The following is a 21,798-nucleotide window of genomic DNA, read 5'->3' as shown; positions in this document are numbered from 1 at the left end:
CATCTCTGAGGAGGAGTAAACATCCCAGAGAGGTCGTGAAAATCCAAATCTGCCGGATAAACAGCCGCTAATGTCGGCAGAGTGTTTCTCCTACCGTCCCATGGACATCCATACAGCTCCACCCTCATGCACACGGTGGTGGACAGTTTGGTGACGGGGATCAGCCGGATGTGACGGGTGACGATGGGGGGATGGAGGTCGTTGATGACGGAGGCGTAGGCGTTCTTGTTGCCCTCCATCACCTGCAGACAAACAGCGGCGATGAAAACAAATCTGTCAGGTCACAGCTGTCCCAGGCTTTTCTACAGCTACACTGGCAATTCAACACCTCTATAACAGAAACACATTCATATACATCTGCTAGAACCATGGATTTACTGACATGTATTTGCATGTGCTGCTGATAAGAAAACATCAAAAAATATCCACAATGAGACACGAGACGAGTACAAAGACGCACACAATGTCAACAAAGACAGGATGAAGGACGACAAGAAAAGAAAAACAAAAAGACCAGAAGAACTGGTACAGAGAGACAGAAAAAGACTGAAAAAACACACAAAAGGACAACAAAACAGAAAAAATGCATCCAAAGACACCAAAAGAGGACCAGGAAGATGTCTAAGGATCTTAAAACCTATCCTGAAAGATCCACTTTGGATAGATTTTAAGATTCTTTTATTCGTTTATAAAATAATCTTAAAATCTAAACTAAAGATCTTAAAGCCTATCCTGGAAGTTCCTTTTAGGATAGATTTTAAAGGGATCTTTCAGGATATATTTTAAGATCCTTTCATTCATTTATAAAAGAATCTTAAAATCTATTCTCAAGGATCCCAGCAATGACAGGCCCAGTGACGAAAACAAAGACAAATATTGGCTATGAAACACAAAAAGACCAGAAGAACTGGTACAAAGAGACACAAAAATACAACAAAACACAAAAAAATGCATCCTAGGAAAAGAGGACCAGGAAGATGGCTAAGGATCATAAAATCAATCCTTAAAGACCCTTTAAGGATAGATTTTAAGATCCCTTTAATAGTTCATAAATGTCTTAATGGTCCTTCATATTTATCTGATCTACTGTAAAATCATGAACCCTCTAAAACCCCCAGTCTGTTCTTGCTAACTTGACTGTGGAGGTTGTTTGTAGCGTTTTACTGAACTTTGTGCTGCCTTTTTATTTGTATGTAGTGCTGTATAAATACAATCTGATTGATTGATTGATTGATTGATTGGATTGATTGATTGATTGATTGATTGATTGATTGATTGATTGATTGATTGATTGATTGATTGATTCCTGGCTGTGTTGCCGTGGTTTCCTGTGATAAAAGTGTGAATGACCAGAAGCAGCTCGGAGTGAAAACCAGTCGATTGTTTCTGCTTCTGGTTTCCTCTGCAGACTTTCTTCCATTCTTCGCCTCGTCTTCCTGCCTCTGCTGCTGTGAACTCTCACCGGGTTCCCCAGACGGTTCCTCCAGGACTTCCACAGCAGCCCGTCCCGGCTGTAGTTGAGGCGATACGCTCGGGCAAACTCGTTCCCGGAGCTCCTGGCGTATCGACCCTGAGTGCCGACGATGGTCAGGAAGGTGAGTCTGCCGAGGTCCACCTGAGGAAGCAGAAAAGATGTGAACGCCACGGAAAACCAGGATGTTTAAAGAACATTATCAGAGAGGAATCATTTCACTGGACAGCACTGAAGTTCTACATTTAATTACCTCTGATAAATAAATGTTTGTGGACAAATAAAACCTCGTTCAGAATGTCTGTGTAGGTTCTCATTCATCCAGGTCATGGTTATCCAAAGTAGTGTAAATCAATCCACTGGACTTTAAGAAAGTTCCTTGAAGACGTTTCACCTCTCATCCAAGAGGCTTCTTCAGTTCTGGTGGGGGTTGGTGTTGCCTCAGCTTTTAAACCTCTGTGAGGTGTGTCCAGGGCTATTATTCCAACGACCAATACCAAAACTCATCTGACTACTCAACGATGGTCGTTGTGAGTATCGGTGGCGGTCGCTGAAATGCGTCACTGAGCCCTCGTGTGCTAATGGTGGTCATTAGCATGAGTCTGCTGAGTAGTTTTTTTGGGGAGTTTTGAAAGGACCTGATTGTAAATTGATGAAAGATGATGTCACAGACCCCCCCTCCCTGTTCAGAGATGGCTTCTCTACTTTGACATGGATGGCTTCTTTCACTCCTCTCTCAAACCATCTGTCCTCCCTGTCCTCATTCAGAATCTGGTTTCTGTCTTTGTCTCTGTGGTTGTTTTGTGTCTCTTTGTGTCTCTGTGATGACTGAGAATCCAATCAGACGTAGTAACAGTTGAACTCCTGCAGGTTCCTGAACGTGATCGAGCATGTCGGATGAAGTTCTTTCCTCTAAACATTAAACTAACCTGTAGGTTCAGTCTGATCTTTATTCCTCCACACATTAAACTAACCTGTAGGTTCAGTCTGATCTTTATTCCTCTAAACATTAAACTAACCTGTAGGTTCAGTCTGATCTTTATTCCTCTAAACATTAAACTAACCTGCAGGTTCAGTCTGATCTTTATTCCTCTAAACATTAAACTAACCTGTAGGTTCAGTCTGATCTTTATTCCTCCACACATTAAACTAACCTGTAGGTTCAGTCTGATCTTTATTCCTCTAAACATTAAACTAACCTGTAGGTTCAGTCTGATCTTTATTCCTCCACACATTAAACTAACCTGTAGGTTCAGTCTGATCTTTATTCCTCCACACATTAAACTAACCTGTAGGTTCAGTCTGATCTTTATTCCTCTAAACATTAAACTAACCTGTAGGTTCAGTCTGATCTTTATTCCTCCACACATTAAACTAACCTGTAGGTTCAGTCTGATCTTTATTCCTCCACACATTAAACTAACCTGTAGGTTCAGTCTGATCTTTATTCCTCCACACATTAAACTAACCTGTAGGTTCAGTCTGATCTTTATTCCTCTAAACATTAAACTAACCTGCAGGTTCAGTGTGATCTTTATTCCTCTAAACATTAAACTAACCTGTAGGTTCAGTCTGATCTTTATTCCTCCACACATTAAACTAACCTGTAGGTTCAGTCTGATCTTTATTCCTCTAAACATTAAACTAACCTGTAGGTTCAGTCTGATCTTTATTCCTCCACACATTAAACTAACCTGTAGGTTCAGTCTGATCTTTATTCCTCCACACATTAAACTAACCTGTAGGTTCAGTCTGATCTTTATTCCTCTAAACATTAAACTAACCTGTAGGTTCAGTCTGATCTTTATTCCTCCACACATTAAACTAACCTGTAGGTTCAGTCTGATCTTTATTCCTCTAAACATTAAACTAACCTGTAGGTTCAGTCTGATCTTTATTCCTCTAAACATTAAACTAACCTGTAGGTTCAGTCTGATCTTTATTCCTCTAAACATTAAACTAACCTGTAGGTTTAGTCTGATCTTTATTCCTCTAAACATTAAACTAACCTGTAGGTTTAGTCTGATCTTTATTCCTCCACACATTAAACTAACCTGTAGGTTCAGTCTGATCTTTATTCCTCTAAACATTAAACTAACCTGTAGGTTCAGTCTGATCTTTATTCCTCTAAACATTAAACTAACCTGTAGGTTCAGTCTGATCTTTATTCCTCCACACATTAAACTAACCTGTAGGTTCAGTCTGATCTTTATTCCTCCACACATTAAACTAACCTGTAGGTTCAGTCTGATCTTTATTCCTCCAAACATTAAACTAACCTGTAGGTTCAGTCTGATCTTTATTCCTCCACACATTAAACTAACCTGTAGGTTCAGTCTGATCTTTATTCCTCCAAACATTAAACTAACCTGTAGGTTCAGTCTGATCTTTATTCCTCTAAACATTAAACTAACCTGTAGGTTCAGTCTGATCTTTATTCCTCTAAACATTAAACTAACCTGTAGGTTCAGTCTGATCTTTATTCCTCCACACATTAAACTAACCTGTAGGTTCAGTCTGATCTTTATTCCTCCAAACATTAAACTAACCTGTAGGTTCAGTCTGATCTTTATTCCTCTAAACATTAAACTAACCTGTAGGTTTAGTCTGATCTTTATTCCTCTAAACATTAAACTAACCTGTAGGTATTGAACGTCTGAAGGCTCCAGCTGACCTGCAGGACACCAGGCTCCGTCACCTTCCTCCCGGTTCAACCTGCAGGCAAAAAAAACACACAAGCGATCAACAAACTCAAGCATCTGCACATTTTCAAGACTTACAGGTATATCTTTTAGACCACCTTCACCATCTGAGAGCAGAAAGTCAGCTGTTTATACTGTAATAAATGTTTTTAGACTCTAAAGCACTAAATCACAGCACAGCTCACCTCCAGACCTTCCAAGTCTTTACTTATTTAATAAAACTGTTCATTTTCACTGAAAAAAGTCATGTATTACCGTTTCAAAGTGAGTTAAATTCTCCTTCATGAATGAGAACCACACATTCAGTAGAAAGTAGTCAAATAATGTCATTTTAAAAGCAGCTGTTCTTTATTCTTCTGGTGATGAGACAAACTTTACATTTGGATATTTTTGATGCTGTGTGTCGACATATGGATGCATTTTTTTGTCTTTTCAGTCTTTTTTTGTTGTTTCTTTATGTCATTTCCTGTCTCTAGTGTCTTGAAGTCACTTTGTGGTCATTTTCTGCTCTTTTCTAGTGATTTTACGTTCCTTTGTGGTCATTTTCTGTCTTGTTACGATGTTTTTTCTCTGCTTGTGTCGTATTCTGTTCTTCTGTGGTCTTTTTAAGTCACTTTGTGAATGTTTTGTGGTCCCTTTCTGTCTTGTTGCAGTTTTTTTTGTTTCTCAATGTCGTCTTCTGTCTCTGCGGTTGTTTTAAGTCACTTTGTGATCTTTTTCTGGCCCTTTCTCATCATTCTGTGTCCAGTTGTGGTTATCTTCTGTCTTTTTGTGGCGTTTTAAAGTCATTTTGTGATAGCTTTAGGTTCATTTGTGGTCATTTTGTGTATTGCTGTGGTGTTTTTTTGTCTCTTTGTGTTCATTTTGTCTTTTTATAGTCTTTTTGAGTCACTGTGGTCATTTTGCGTTATTTTGTGGTCATTTTCTATCATTTTGTGAATATTTTCTGTCTTGTTGATGTGTTTTGTTTTGTTTTTTGCTTCTTTGAAGTCATTTCCTGTCTCTTTGTGGCCCTTTTGAGTCACTTTGTGATTATTTTCTGTTTTTTTTTGTGGTAATTTTCTGTGTCTCTGGTCATTTTTTGTTTTATTGAAGTTTTTTTTGGTGTCATTTCTTGTCTCTTTGACGTCTTTTAGTGTCTTCTTGTGTCTAATGTGTGGTGTTGTGGAGCTTTACTAGAACACGTAATCTAAATTAAACATGGAAGTGAAACATTACACATTAAATATTGAGGTTATACGTCACACAGAACACGTAAACTGATTTTACACAAACTCGTGAGACGCTGCACATGATGCTGACGTAGCTTAGATCCAAGTGTCACATCGGCCATGTTTGTAGTCCAGACCAGCTCCTATGTGGAGGTATTTGTAGTTTTCTGTGCACTCACCTGGCGTACTGCGGTCCCGTGGTCTTGTACCATTGGCTGGACGCTGTGATGTCATCGTCCGTGATGCGTCCGTCCTCCATGCCCAGGGCATAGCGGCAGTGAGCTGCAGACACACAAAGTCACGCAGTGAGAACACAGTCAGAACACAGTCAGAACACAGTGAGAACAGTCAGAACACAGTCAGAACACAGTCAGAACACAGTCAGAACAGTCAGAACACAGAACACACGGCGGTTTCAGAGCTTTCTTCAGGTTTAAAAATCGCGGTTTCGGACTGAGACGAGTGTTTTTTTTCCTCACCGGGGTCGATCTGTCCGAAGGCTGCTGTGGTTTGAAGGATCAGCAGCAGGAAGAGGTGCATGATGGTCCGCCGGTCACGCCAACAAACACGCTACATCTCTGAGACACACAAAGACACACAACAGTCAGTTTTAACCCACTCTAGGTTCATTTTTAACTGTAATATAAAGTCCTGCAGATCCACGGAAACAGAACAAAACCAGAAATGAATGCTTTATTTATGATTTTTACATAAAAGGAAGAAACGAGTCGATTTAAATCGTCTTTAAACCTAAATTTGGATTCTAAGCTGCAACAAAACACCAGACATCAACCAAAGTTCCCAGAATCTGACCGTTAGATGCAATTTTTATTAAGTTCTTCCTTCATTTTTACATTTTTTAACATTTCATTTAACACATTAAAAAAATATATAAATTTCTATTTTTAAATTTAAAAAACAAATTATTTCTTGATTTGTTTAATTACAGATGAGAATAAAAATAAAAACAAAAATAACCAAACTGAAATAAGCATGAATTTACATTTTGACTACCAAAAATTAAATCATGAAAAAACAAATAAAAATTTAGAAACAATAGATATAAAATCGTAAAAATAAAATAAATACTAAGCAATAATAAAATTAAGATAAATAAAATACATTTTTTAAAATCTAATTTTATGGATGTTTGCTGTTTTGCAAAACTGGCAAATTTATGAATATTTAGTTATTTTACAGATTTTCCTGTTTTGATACAAAACAAATTACAGATAAAAGTTTAAAGTTAGTAAAATGAATTATTATTAATTTATATTTTGACGACAAAAAAATAAAATGATAAATAATTAAATAAAAAGTAACTATAGATAAATAATAATTAGTAAAATAAAATAAAGTAAAACAGTTCAAAAATGTAAATAATATCCAGTTAAAACTATATTTTTTTCACAAACTGACTGTAATTTAATCAACTTTTTAATGTAATTTCACACGTTATTGTCGATATTTTGACAAAAGAGACACAAATAATGTGAATTCTTTGAAATCATTCAACTAAAAATCATTAAATAATGCAGATTTTCAGGAATAAAGCATTAAATTTCCTCCTTTAAGGCATAAAAAGAACTTTTAACAAGAAGAACGAAGTTTTATTTCTGCATGAAGATAAATTTAACCGATTATCACAGAAAGTCACAGAAAATAAAAGTAAGAAAGTTTGTTTAAACAGTCAAAGTCTGAAGCTGAGATTTCACAACGTTATAAATAAAAACCTGGAAACAAAGAGCAGCGGCCCACGCACTGTTACGCAACAATAATGCACAATATAACACACAACAACACACTATAACACACTGCAACACAATATAACACACTGCAACACAATATATCTCACTATAACAACACACAATATCACACACAGTAACTTAAACGTCCTACAGAGTTTGTCAAGTTTCTGTCTGAGAGAAAATCTCAGGAGTAAACAGCTGAAGAAGAAGAAGAAGAAGAAGAAGAAGAAAGAGAAGAAGAAGAAGAAGAAGAAGAAGAAGAAGGGAAAGTCAAACAGTTTGAGGCTAAAAACACCACAGAAGAAGAAAATGGAAGAAGGAAACCAAAAAAATCTTCCAGGTTTTAAAATGTCATTCAGCGTCAAAACAAGAAACTTATTATATAAAATATATTAAACTAAATCTTTAAAAAAAATCATAATTTTCCTCTAAAACTGGACTAAAACTCGTTTCTGCTCCGTTCTTCCTCTAAAACTGGACTAAAACTCGTTTCTGCCCCGTTCTTCCTCTAAAACTGGACTAAAACTCGTTTCTGCTCCGTTCTTCCTCTAAAACTGGACTAAAACTCGTTTCTGCTCCGTTCTTCCTCTAAAACTGGACTAAAACTCGTTTCTGCTCCGTTCTTCCTCTAAAACTGGACTAAAACTCGTTTCTGCCCCGTTCTTCCTCTAAAACTGGACTAAAACTCGTTTCTGCTCCGTTCTTCCTCTAAAACTGGACTAAAACTCGTTTCTGCTCCGTTCTTCCTCTAAAACTGGACTAAAACTCGTTTCTGCTCCGTTCTTCCTCTAAAACTGGACTAAAACTCGTTTCTGTTCCGTTTTCTTCTAAAACTGGACTAAAACTCGTTTCTGCTCCGTTCTTCCTCTAAAACTGGACTAAAACTCGTTTCTGCTCCGTTCTTCCTCTAAAACTGGACTAAAACTCGTTTCTGCTCCGTTTTCTTCTAAAACTGGACTAAAACTCGTTTCTGCTCCGTTCTGCCTCTAAAACTGGACTAAAACTCGTTTCTGCTCCGTTTTCTTCTAAAACTGGACTAAAACTCGTTTCTGCTCCGTTCTGCCTCTAAAACTGGACTAAAACTTCTTTCTGCTCCATTCTTCCTCTAAAACTGGACTAAAACTCGTTTCTGCTCCGTTCTGCCTCTAAAACTGGACTAAAACTCGTTTCTGCTCCGTTCTTCCTCTAAAACTGGACTAAAACTCGTTTCTGCCCCGTTCTTCCTCTAAAACTGGACTAAAACTCGTTTCTGCTGCTTCTTTTTCCTCCTCCAGGAAGTGAGTTCATCCTCTGGGCTTCTCTTTATGTAATGAGCTGGCCTCAGATCAGATTCCTGCACCGTTGCTCATCTCCAGGATCACATGACCGGAGGGAAAAGCAGCGAGACGGAGGAGAGATTAGAGTCCAGAGAGACAAAGAGAACACGGAGAACACGGACAACAGCAACATGAGAACCTGAAGAGAACTTATTTGAACTGAACTAAACCTCAGATTTAAGACCTGAAACGACCAGAGGAGCAGAAAAAGCAGCTCAGCGTCGCCATGAAGACACCAAATGTTGACTTTTAAACAACAAAGCGTGTCGTTTTTTTTAATCAGATTTGGGTCAAGTCAGAAACAGAAACAACAGAAAGTGAATCAGCTGTTAGCTTAATAATCAGCACTAATATATATAGAACTACATAATGATAATAAATAACACACTGTAAAAACGTGAAGATTTTAACAGGTTTAACAGCAACTGATTGAATAATTTATAGATATTTCACAGAATTTCCCCTTTTTAAATTTAAATTACAGAATATAACTAATAAAATCACAAAAAGATGATTTTACATGTTATTATTTAAAAATGATTATTATTATTATTATTATATATTTATTTGTTTTTTCTGTATGTTTTAATTCTTTTAATAGTCTTAAAAACTGAAAAACTTGCCTATTTTATCTGTTCATTATTATTATTTAGTAGCATTTTATTCTTCTTTTGTATTTTGTTTTGCTATTTCTTGAGTTTTTATTATTTTATTTTATATCTCTTCAACGTGTTTCTTTCTGTTTGTTCTGAAACAGTTTCTGTATAATAAAGTTGTTATTACTCTGCCATGGAAATGGAGTTATGTGACGGCCGGTGTGTGAATCTGTGAATCTTTCTGTGTGAAACATTACGGAAGACCGGACCAACGGATTTGGATGAAATATTCAGGGAAGGTCAGAAATGACACAAGGACCAAGTGATTAGGTTTTAGCAGTGATGCGGCTTATAGTCTGGATCCACAGATTTGTTAAAGCTTTCCCGTTGCCAGATACAGCAGCCTGCACAGCGTGGCTGTAACCATGACGTGAACTCTGTCTGCTACCGGCTGACATCACATGATTGTGATCCTTCTACAAATTGACCATTATTTATCAGTTGGAAATCATACAAGGAAGAAATGGTTAAACTGTGGGGTGTTCCTCATCAATCCCTGCAGACCGCTACATGTTTAGCTCATGTATGTAGCAAACCCAGGCGTAAACTAACCGTGACGTCACCCGTTGGTTTCAACGGCGAGAAAATGAAGCCCGGATTTTGCTACTTCCTGGTCGCCGTTTTGGATTTTTTGGAGCCAGTGACGTAAAAAGTGTCATCAAACAGGCTGGACCGGAGAGCAACTAGGGGCAGGATTGGCTGAGAACTCTCTTATCCCGCCCACGTTTTGCCGCAGAGGCTTCTGTTGCTGTCTATCAAGTATAGCCACGCCCCCTGACTCCGCCAACTTTAACGATTTATTTAAAATTCAGTATTGATTTATTTTAAGATCAGCCACCTGATCTCTCATTTTGACCATGAAAACTAACGGGAAAAAATCCTGAGCTGTAGAACATCAGTCTATCACATTTTATTTTTTCCAAAAATGAATTGGGGTCTATGGAGCAAAAGCTTTTTGGAGCCAGCCCTAGTGGACGACGTGATATTGCAAGTTTTTGACACTTCCGGGTTGGCTTCAATTCTGGAGCCAGATGCTACGTCCATCTTTATATACAGTCTATGAGCAAAAAGGAGCCACACACGTTAAGTTCAGCCATCAGCCTCATATGAACACAGATTCACCTTCCTGTCCTTCCCTCATTTCTTGTCCCCGCTCGCTGCTTATAAGTTTAAACACATCCTTTACTAGACAGCAACAGCTGGAACCGTTTTCTGTCATCTTTATGTGAATTTTCGGACTTTTCGGCAGCGTCTTCGTCATGTCAAGTAACCGCGTCTTAGACAACACTTCCTGTGCCGCTGGAATGGTGACAAAATAAAAGCCTGCAACAATTAAAAATACGTCTTCAAAATAAAAGCATGGGGGGAACGGTTATTTTAACAGTAGCAAAACAAAGGCTTGTCAAAAGTGATGAACTGATCAACAGACCTTCATAAGAGTAAGTTTGGTATCCATACATAACATGAACATGCAAAACACACGCCTGTGCTCAGCACAAGGTCATTTTTTATTAAAGATTTCATCCGTTGGAAATAATACATCATCTGAGCAGCCTTGGCAGAGTACTGCGCTCTGAGTGCTTTTCTAGTTCAGCTATTTTTTTTAGCTGTGACTGCTCCTCCTCCTCCCCGTTCTCTTCCTCCTCCTTGTATTTTTTTCCTCCTCCTCCGTCAGAAGCGACTGAAGCCAGAAGCCTCAACATTCCTGACATTCAACGCAACCCAGAGCAGTGAGGAATCCACAGCTTCTCTGCAGAGTTCAGCGGGAACCACACGGCACAGCGACGAGAACCTGCATTTATACCAGCAGAAGACTAAAAACCAGCCTCAGAGCTTCACTAAAGCAGCAGAACGACGAGAACCTGCAGCTAGAACGACCTAAAAACCTGGAAACCTGCATTTATATCACCAGAAGACTAAAACCAGCCTCAGAGCTTCATTAAAACAGCAGAGAAACACAGAAAAACAGCAATCCGGGTCAAACTGCAGCAACATGAAGATTTTTAACAGGTTTTATCTGGAATTTATTCAACTATTTACTGCTATTTAACAGAATTATTGTTAAATTACAGATAATAACCATGAAAATGACAGAAAAAAGATGAATTTACACGTTAACCATTAAAAATAAGTAGAAGACAGTAAAAATGTCCATTTAAAAAATTATAGATGTTTTTTACTTGGACCCTAAAATTACACATATTGAGAAAAAATCATTATATTAATTATTTATGTCTGTTAGGAAATGAAAATAATAAATAGGTTTTACTTTTTTTTGTTTTTACAGACATCCCTGTTTGATAAATTAAAGCTGATAACTGGAAAAAGTATTAATTTACATGTTGAATGTAAAAAAAATAGTTTTAATCTGCAAAAATATGAGGATTTTACAGACTTTGACGTTATCCGACAGAAAAATTCTGTATATTAGGCGTTGAAAACCAGAAAATAAACCTGTTTTGTTAAAGTTACTGATAATAACTGGTAAAATCATAGAAAAAAATACTAAAACAGTCTTAATTTAGAGATCACAACCAACACAAATCAGAGACAAAGAAATCTTAATTTGCATGTTAAAAAATAATAACATGCAAAAACTGTAAATATCCACATGAAAATCTTTTGCACATTTTAATTTGCATGCTTACATGTAATCATAAAATTATAGCCAAAAAATTGAATTATTTTGCAAATATTTGCTGTCATTGAAATGAATAAATCTGTAAATAATAGACTGAAATGTGACACTATTTTTCTAATTAAATCTGCAAAAACGTGGTTATTTTACTGATAATTGTTGGTATTTAGACAGATTGTTTATGTGTGTTTTGTACACAACTTTATAAGTGAACAAACATTAATGTAGAGGAGCTCCAGAAATCCTCCAATAAACCACATTAACAGGAAATTTAACATCTTGACCACAGAAATCAGCCTGAAGGAGCCTCAGGAGATCCTGAAGTCGGATCATTTTCAGCTGCTTTCTGATTACGCAACACAATAAACAAGGAAACGCTCACAAACACACACACACAAACACACAAAACCTCTGAGTCCAGAAAAATAAAACCCATCAGACTGTGAGCAGAATGACTGGACAGACTAAACTTCTCTGAAACCGACGTTCAAAGGATAAAAATAACATAAAAATAACCGAGTTTAAACTTGTCAAAGATACTAAAGACGCTCTAAAACAGGCCGAGTGCTGCCAAACATGAAAATAAATCCACCATCTGAACCCTAAAACACTGCTGGAGCTCTGAAAATGAGGGTTAACGTCAGAATAATCACCAAAACGGAAAAGTCTGCTACCGGCTGATGATCAAGTTTCCGACAGTCCTTGAATGCATCACAAAAATAAACCGTTTGCACCATCCATCCATCCATCCTCTATCCACCACTTTATCCTCACTAGGGTCATGGGGGGTGCTGGAGTCTATCCCAGCTGACTCTGGTGAAGGCAGGGGACACCCTGGACAGGTCACCAGTCTGTCACAGGGCTACATATACAGACAAACAATCACACTCACATTCACACCTACGGACAATTTAGAGTAACCAATTAACCTCAGCATATTTTTGGACTGTGGGAGGAAGCCGGAGTACCCGGAGAAAACCCACGCATGCACAGGGAGAACATGCAAACTCCATGCAGAAAGATCCCAGGCCGGGATTTGAACCGGGGATCTTCTAGCTGCAAGGTGAAAGCGCTAACCACTACGCCACTGTGCAGCCCCCGTTTGCACCAGACATAGTTAAATATCAGCTCACGTTTCTGGAAATACGACAGTATTACTGACCATGACATCACCAGCCTAATGCTAATGCAAATGCTAAGCTAACCAAATACGACCTGACAACAAAACAGAAGAAGAACATCGGGTGGATAAAAATCAGAAGGTTCCTGAAAACAGAAACACAACAAAAGACGTTTAACTTGTTGAAGCGTTTAAGTCATTTTCCAAGTCTCAGTTCTCATGATGCTGCCTCCACCGTGCTTCACATCATGATGCTGCCTCCACCGTGCTTCATCATGATGCTGCCTCCACTGTGCTTCACATCATGATGCTGCCTCCACCGTGCTTCACATCATGATGCTGCCTCCACCGTGCTTCATCATGATGCTGCCTCCACTGTGCTTCACATCATGATGCTGCCTCCACTGTGCTTCACATCATGATGCTGCCTCCAACGTGCTTCATCATGATGCTGCCTCCACCATGCTTCATCATGATGCTGCCTCCACCATGCTTCACATCATGATGCTGCCTCCACCGTGCTTCATCATGATGCTGCCTCCACCATGCTTCATCATGATGCTGCCTCCAACGTGCTTCATCATGATGCTGCCTCCACCATTCTTCATCATGATGCTGCCTCCACCGTGCTTCATCATGATGCTGCCTCCACCATGCTTCATCATGATGCTGCCTCCACCATGCTTCACATCATGATGCTGCCTCCACCGTGCTTCATCATGATGCTGCCTCCACCATGCTTCATCATGATGCTGCCTCCACCATGCTTCACATCATGATGCTGCCTCCACCGTGCTTCATCATGATGCTGCCTCCACCATGCTTCACATCATGATGCTGCCTCCACCATGCTTCATCATGATGCTGCCTCCAACGTGCTTCATCATGATGCTGCCTCCACCATGCTTCATCATGATGCTGCCTCCACCATGCTTCACATCATGATGCTGCCTCCACCGTGCTTCATCATGATGCTGCCTCCACCATGCTTCATCATGATGCTGCCTCCACCATGCTTCACATCATGATGCTGCCTCCACCGTGCTTCATCATGATGCTGCCTCCACCATGCTTCACATCATGATGCTGCCTCCACCATGCTTCATCATGATGCTGCCTCCACCATGCTTCACATCATGATGCTGCCTCCAACGTGCTTCATCATGATGCTGCCTCCACCATTCTTCATCATGATGCTGCCTCCACCATGCTTCACATCATGATGCTGCCTCCACCGTGCTTCACATCATGATGCTGCCTCCACCGTGTTTCATCATGATGCTGCCTCCACCGTGCTTCATCATGATGCTGCCTCCACCGTGCTTCATCATGATGCTGCCTCCACCGTGCTTAAGGAAGTCTGCATGAGCATCATGAACACAGGATATAAATGATCAGCTAAAGATGTGAAGAATTAAACAAAAACAGAATGAGATGTTCTATAAATGGAGTCAAATTAAAGAGGATGAACCAGGTCTGTGCTGGTTTCTCTGTAATTAGTCCAGATAACAGATTACATGTTTTTTTAATGAGTAAAGCCTCATTATGTTGCATTAAATGTATAAAAATCACTTGACAGGTTCCCTAAGTTGAAGTGTGTGAGCTCATGTTTTTATGAATTGACGGTCCGGTTTGAGAGTAAATCTGCAAACATTTTGATAAATGAAGCCTCAGCAGTGAAGCAGAGCAGCAGCTGGTTTAAAAAAAGCTGCTGGTATCTGAGGAATGTGAGCGGCTTCGGTTAACATGTCGAGCTCCGAACGGACCGAAGAGGAAGCAAAAGAAGAAAAATAATCTGTGTTTTTAAAGCAGAATGCAGGGAAATACAGGAACAAGTGCAAGCATTAAAAATAAGGAAAACTGGAATTAAGTCCACTTCAAAAAGGCTTTTTAAGTTTTTTATTTAATTTCTAAACTGCTTTTAACTGTATAAAAATATTGAAAACTGGACTATAAAAAATCTTTATATTTATTATTTAAGTATTTTATTATTGCTATTTTACAGATTCCTGTTTGATAAATGACAGATAAGAATGCTGTAAATAATGTTTCAAAATCTGTATATTTGCACATTTTAATTTGTTCTTGTACAATGAGTAATCAGGACATTTTCTTCTTTTATTGTATTTAAATGTATGTAAAAAATATTATTACTTTGCAGATATTTGCCGTTTTTGACAGAAAAATTCTGTATATTAAAGGTTGAAACACAATAAATAAACTGTTAGTTTGCAGATTTTCTTTGTTTTGCTAAAATTACAAATAATAACCAGTAAAATCACAGAAAAAATGATTAATTCTCATGTTAACTGTTTAACAACATTTGATGCAAAAATTGCTGACTTTAATTCAGCAAAAACAATATTTAACCGATGCTGTCTGATATGTCGTTACACTATTCCACTGTCCTGAACGTAATTTTTCTGCTAGATTTGGCTGAAATGATGCCACCGTGCTTTTCTTAATGATGCTACCACCACCGTGCTTCACATCATGATGCTGCCACCACCGTGCTTCACATCATGATGCTGCCACCACCGTGCTTCACGTCATGATGCTGCCTCCACCGTGCTTCACATCATGATGCTGCCACCACCGTGCTTCACATCATGATGCTGCCACCACCGTGCTTCACGTCATGATGCTGCCTCCACCGTGCTTCACGTCATGATGCTGCCTCCACCGTGCTTCACATCATGATGCTGCCACCACCGTGCTTCACATCATGATGCTGCCACCACCGTGCTTCACATCATGATGCTGCCACCACCATGCTTCACACCATGATGCTGCCACCACCATGCTTCACGTCATGATGCTGCCTCCACCATGCTTCACATCATGATGCTGCCTCCACCATGCTTCATATCATGATGCTGCCACCACCGTGCTTCACATCATGATGCTGCCACCACCGTGCTTCACATCATGATGCTGCCACCACCGTGCTTCACGTCATGATGCTGCCACCACCATGCTTCACGTCATGATGCTGCCACTGTCTCAGGTCTTGAGGACGTCCTGCTCCAGTCACATTTATTCATGTTCCATCTTCCTTCTATTTCTTCATGATGGACTTAACTGGACTCCAGGAGATCTTCAGGAACTTTAAACGTTCTTGTATCGTCCTGACTGAAGCCTTTCAACAAGCTTTCCTCAGAGTGTCTTGGTTCTTCAGTCTTCATGGTGTAGTTCTATCCAGGAGTTCTGATCCACCAGATCCAGGAGTCTTTATGCTACAAGCGTATTTTCTTTGATGGATTCTTGACAAAAAAAAAGCCTAATTAAATTGACAGTGAGGGAAACACTTTTTATCAGATGTGTCAGAGTTATTTCGTCTTCTGGTTCTCATGTTCTGATCTCTGGTTGGTTAATCTGACGGTTTGTAAACCACCAGATCTCCTCCGTCCTGCAGTAACTTCACCTCCTCTTTATTCCTCTCATTAAAGCCGGTCTGAATGACGTCCTGCAGCCATGTTTCCACGTTCCTCGCTCACGTGCCTCCAACTGATCCGTTCCAGCAGATCCTCCGTGTGGTTTCTGAATGCTTTAACGAGACGCCGGCTGCAGTGGATGGAAACTCATTAACACTCATCTGTAACCTGCTGCTGCTGCGATCACGCTGCCTGCAGAAACCTTCTCTAGCGTTTGGAAGAAGAACAGATTCAGATGACCTGAAGGTTCTTCTGAGGGATTTAGCTGGAAGTACGTCGCATTTTGGTGTTTTCCTCCAGTTAACATCCAAGACGGCATCTCTTAAACATCTGCAGATCAAGATCAGGATCAGTTTATCATCTCCAGGTTGAGATCCGGATGAGTTTATCATCTGCAGGTTGAGCCGGACGGATCTGGGAGGAGATCTGGATCTGATGTGGATCTGGAGCCTTCGATGATCCTGCTGGAGACAGTTTGACGTCACGTTGTTCAGAGAAGCTCAGAGTTTTCTGGCTCTGCAGCGACAGTTTCCTGTTTTCTGACAACTCACTGATGCTCCCTGAAGCCAAAGTTTCCAGATAAAAGAAAGTCTGATTCTTCAACATCTAATCTGCCAATTGAACTCCAGATCTGAAGGTTCAGGAAATTACTTATTTACAGCAACAACGCTGGAAAAGCAAACAGGCGACGTCTTTTATGGCTAATTTAACCCCTTAGTGTTCAGACTGAATCAACGACTTTTCATGGAGAATCTGTTCTGTCAGTGAAATAAAAAAGCAGCTTCTGAACCACTTGACACTGTGAAAACGTAAACAAATAAAATAAAAACCTGCATTAGAAGCACGGTGGTGGCAGCATCATGATGAGACTCCTTGTTGACGTTCAGAAGCTAACGTACAGTTTTTAATATTTTTTCACGCTGTAAACTTTCAAGAAAAGTCTGGAACTGAAACATGAAACGTTTTTATTCTCTTCTGATTTTAATCCTCTGAGGTTGGATTTGGTTCATTTAAATACAGCTGACTGACACATTTCTGTCCAGTCTGTGCTGGCATACGCTAAGGGACAGCATTAGCATTAGCATTAGCATGAATGGATTAATGGATGAAATACAGCAGATATTAGCTTTGGTTCTGGTAGATTCTTGCTCATGAAGTGCATTGTGGGATTTTGGAAACCCATGATGGCACCGACGTTCTCCTGAACCTGTTAGCATCCAAAACCTCCAGTTTAGCCGCGGCTAAAGAGACAGAACTGGTGGATAATTCAGTCTGAAGTCCTGAACTAGAATAAATAACTCCAGTGTTGTGCGTAGCTGCCGGCGTTCAGCAGCATGTAGCTGCATGTATGTGAACAGAGCTGCAGCGCCGCGACGGAAACACGGATTTAAAGCCTCCAGGCGTGGATTTACGAACACGGAGACGTTTCTGTCTTTAAAGTCAGTTAAAGAAAGACTTAGAGCCTCGTTCTGCAATAAAACCACTAAAAATAAGACGTGATTGAAAAACGGAGTCATTTAATCTGTGAGTCAAAAATCAACCAAATGTGAGAAAACCTCCTCAGAAGCTCTGGTATAAGGTGAGCTTATTGAATTAAAGTTCTACCGTCATCCTGTTCCACGTCCTCGAATGTTCTAGAGTAGAACTAGTAAAATTAAATCACTGAACTGTTTCCAGAGTTTCTCTTTGATCAAACACAATAAATAGACATAATGATCAATATTATTTAAAAAATAAATTAAAATGAGAACAAACTGAATCTCACGATAGATTTTTAATGTTTCAGAAGAAACGTCACCTCAAATGTTTTATATAAAACCTGCTTCTGTCTTCATCACAAACAGGCTTTTATTGTATATTTGATGTATTTTCTGCTTTGCATGTTTAATAATGCAGCACTGTAAGGCTTTAGTTAGAGTTCCATTAACGTTAGAAACTTCATTTTATTATTTTGTTTTAAAATGTTCTGATTAACTTTAATATTCAATTTTCTTTTAATCTGCATGTTTATAAATTATTTCTGTTTAATATTCTGGCTTTAGTGCGATTCGACAGATGAATAACAGCCTCAGACGCGTTTATTCAGGAAAACTGTTCAATAAATCCATAAATACACAAATGAACAGATAAAAACTACAACCAGAGTGTTTCAGCTGCAGCGAAGAAAGAAATAAAACGAACAAAAAAAATGGACAAGAAAATCACAACAAATAAGATGAAGATAATTAAGAGATGAAACCTCGTCTGAGACACAAAAGAACGGAAAAGAATAAAAGAAGAAGAAACAGTTCAGCAGAAAAATAAAACCTGAAGAAGGTTTGAGTCTGGAAATAAAAAAACACGATCCAGAAACACCTCAGAGACACACAACAGACACACAAAACAACACAACAGACACACAAAACAACAACACAACAGACACACAAAACAACACAACAGACACACAAAACAACACAACAGACACAAAGCAAAAACACAACAGACACATAAAACAACACAACAGACACACAAAACAACACAACAGACACAAAGCAAAAACACAACAGACACACAAAACAACAACACAACAGACACACAGCAACAACACAACAGACACACAAAACAACACAACAGACACACAAAACAACACAACAGACACACAAAACAACACAACAGACACACACCAACAACACAACAGACACACAAAACAACACAACAGACACACACCAACAACACAACAGACACACAAAACAACACAACAGACACATAAAACAACACAACAGACACACAAAACAACACAACAGACACAAAGCAAAAACACAACAGACACACAAAACAACAACACAACAGACACACACCACAACACAACAGACACACAAAACAACACAACAGACACACAAAACAACACAACAGACACACACCAACAACACAACAGACACACACCAACAACACAACAGACACACACCAACAACACAACAGACACACACCAACAACACAACAGACACACAAAACAACACAACAGACACACAGCAACAACACAACAGACACACAAAACAACACAGACACACAAAACAACACAACAGACACATAAAACAACACAACAGACACACAAAACAACACAACAGACACAAAGCAAAAACACAACAGACACATAAAACAACAACACAACAGACACACAGCAACAACACAACAGACACACACCAACAACACAACAGACACACACCAACAACACAACAGACACACAAAACAACACAACAGACACATAAAACAACACAACAGACACACAAAACAACACAACAGACACAAAGCAAAAACACAACAGACACACAAAACAACAACACAACAGACACACACCACAACACAACAGACACACAAAACAACACAACAGACACACAAAACAACACAACAGACACACACCAACAACACAACAGACACACACCAACAACACAACAGACACACACCAACAACACAACAGACACACAAAACAACACAACAGACACACAGCAACAACACAACAGACACACAAAACAACACAGACACACAAAACAACACAACAGACACATAAAACAACACAACAGACACACAAAACAACACAACAGACACAAAGCAAAAACACAACAGACACATAAAACAACAACACAACAGACACACAGCAACAACACAACAGACACACACCAACAACACAACAGACACACATCAGACGTTTTGCTTCAGATTCCATCTAAAAAACGAGGAACATTTTCTCATAATTGATGAACCAATTAATGGTTGGAATATTAAATAATTTAAATTTGATCTGAAATAAAGAAATGAAGAAACTCGGTGAAGCTGCAGACGGAATCATTTTAACTCTGACAGAGTGAAGGTCAGCTCAGGAACCAAAACCTCTACATTTATGCTTTTATCGATCCATAAACTTTATGGATTGATTATTAATTGGGGGTTCAGAGTCTGATGGAGACGATGGAATGTTGGAAAGTCCGTTAATGAACCACAAAGAGACGCAGAATGAGTCTGAACGACTACAAAGAGACACTAACAGCAAATACGCAAAGAAAACAACCAGAAAAGATGCAGAATGAACACAAATGGACACATAAATGCCACAAAGAGACACAAAACGATCACAAAAACGGCCACAAAAGGTGCAAACCAACAAGAAATGATGCAATAGTATCACAAACACACAAAAACAACTAGAAAGATGCACTAAAAGGTCATTTTGTGTGTCTTTGTAGTTGTTTTGTGTGTTTTTGCTGTTGTTCGTCTGTCTTTGGGCTGATTTTGCATCTGTTTTTGTTAATTTTGCGTATTTTTGTAGCTTTTCTGGCTGTTTTTTGTGTATTTGTGGTCATTTGTGCATATGTTTGTGTCTCTTCAGTCAGCTTTAATCTCTTTCTTGTCTTTTTCTGACATTTTCCACTCTTTTAACATCTATTTGCATCTATTTTTCATTTAGATGCTCATTATTCGGACATAAAGATGAAAAACGAGCCACAAAAAGACTTAAAACCGCCAAACATCTTCACTGTTTTTATCTGATTTCCATTTTCCCACATGAAAGTTGTTTAAGAATAATCTAATAAAAACGGCTTCTTTTTCTCTCCTGCTTCATTTTAAAGGCACTTCTGTGACTCTGGAGCTTCATTTCGGGATATTTTTCTGATTTCGGGCTGAATCTGCTCAGACCTCCTGCAGGCCTCAGCGGAGCCTCCAGCGGCTCCTCTCCGCTGCTCTGGCCGGCCGACACGCACCCTCCCCCGGACACTCTCCGCCTACCTGTCCGCTGCGGCTCCGGCGGCTCCTCTCCGGTCCGATCCTGGCTCGGCGCGTCCAGTCCGGCCGCTCGGCGCTGAGAAGGTCCGGAGGGCCTCAGAGGATCATCGTGGAGGAGAATAAAGAGTTTTTATCTCCCAGATGTTCACTCCTTACCTCCTCCTTTACTTGGATTCTGGTTTCAGCGACGGAACAAGAAGAAGTTCTGGAAACTCCAGAGACAGAAGGACAAAAAAGTTCTGTGTATTTACATCACATCCCGTTTCCGAAGAGGAGGAGGAGGAGGAAGAGCCTGACATCTGAGAAGTTGGAGGAAGCGTAACGGTTCCTTCGAAGGGACCTCCGGAGGGCGCACAGAGATTTAACCTCCTCAAAGTAACTTCCAGAGGTTTTCCTGCAGGTTTGTTCATGAAATCTCTCCAGAGAGGATTTAATTTGTTTAAAAATGAGAAAATATCACATTTAAACCCTCAAACAGGCGTGTTTCTGCAGCCGGATTTACAAAAAAATCTGCATTTAAATGGAAAAATTGGACAAATGAGGTTATAAGAGACGTATGGTTGGTTCATTTGAGTCCAAAATAAGAAAAAAGAGAAAATCAAAATCAACACAAATGGATGTTACACAACTGGAAAGACTCACAAAATGAGTATAAAACATTAAAAGTGAATAAAAGTGACACATAATTAATGCAAACACTGAAAAATGCAAACAAAAGGACCAAAACTAGATGCAAAATGTCTGGAA

At 39.2% G+C, this 21,798-nt stretch overlaps 1 protein-coding gene across 2 annotated transcripts in view; it reads right to left on the bottom strand.

The window, feature by feature from the left end:
* ddr2l (discoidin domain receptor family, member 2, like) overlaps positions 1-21,324 on the bottom strand; it is a 36,055-nt gene extending 14,731 nt beyond the window's left edge. For both annotated transcript variants that reach the window (XM_022205462.2, XM_051950914.1), the window contains exons 1-6: positions 21,055-21,324; positions 5,864-5,962; positions 5,564-5,666; positions 4,111-4,186; positions 1,463-1,615; positions 95-242 (exon numbers count right to left, since the gene is read on the bottom strand). In XM_022205462.2, the coding sequence (XP_022061154.1) occupies positions 95-242; positions 1,463-1,615; positions 4,111-4,186; positions 5,564-5,666; positions 5,864-5,924 (541 nt within the window). In that variant the 5' untranslated portion in view covers positions 5,925-5,962; positions 21,055-21,324. The remainder of the gene's footprint in view (positions 1-94; positions 243-1,462; positions 1,616-4,110; positions 4,187-5,563; positions 5,667-5,863; positions 5,963-21,054) is intronic.
* Between the last annotated feature and the right edge of the window lie 474 nt (positions 21,325-21,798).

The sequence above is a fragment of the Acanthochromis polyacanthus genome, chromosome 7 (genome assembly GCF_021347895.1).
Source record: "Acanthochromis polyacanthus isolate Apoly-LR-REF ecotype Palm Island chromosome 7, KAUST_Apoly_ChrSc, whole genome shotgun sequence".
In the NCBI taxonomy this organism is placed as follows: domain Eukaryota; kingdom Metazoa; phylum Chordata; class Actinopteri; family Pomacentridae; genus Acanthochromis; species Acanthochromis polyacanthus.
This window is presented reverse-complemented; position numbering and strand designations above follow the sequence as displayed.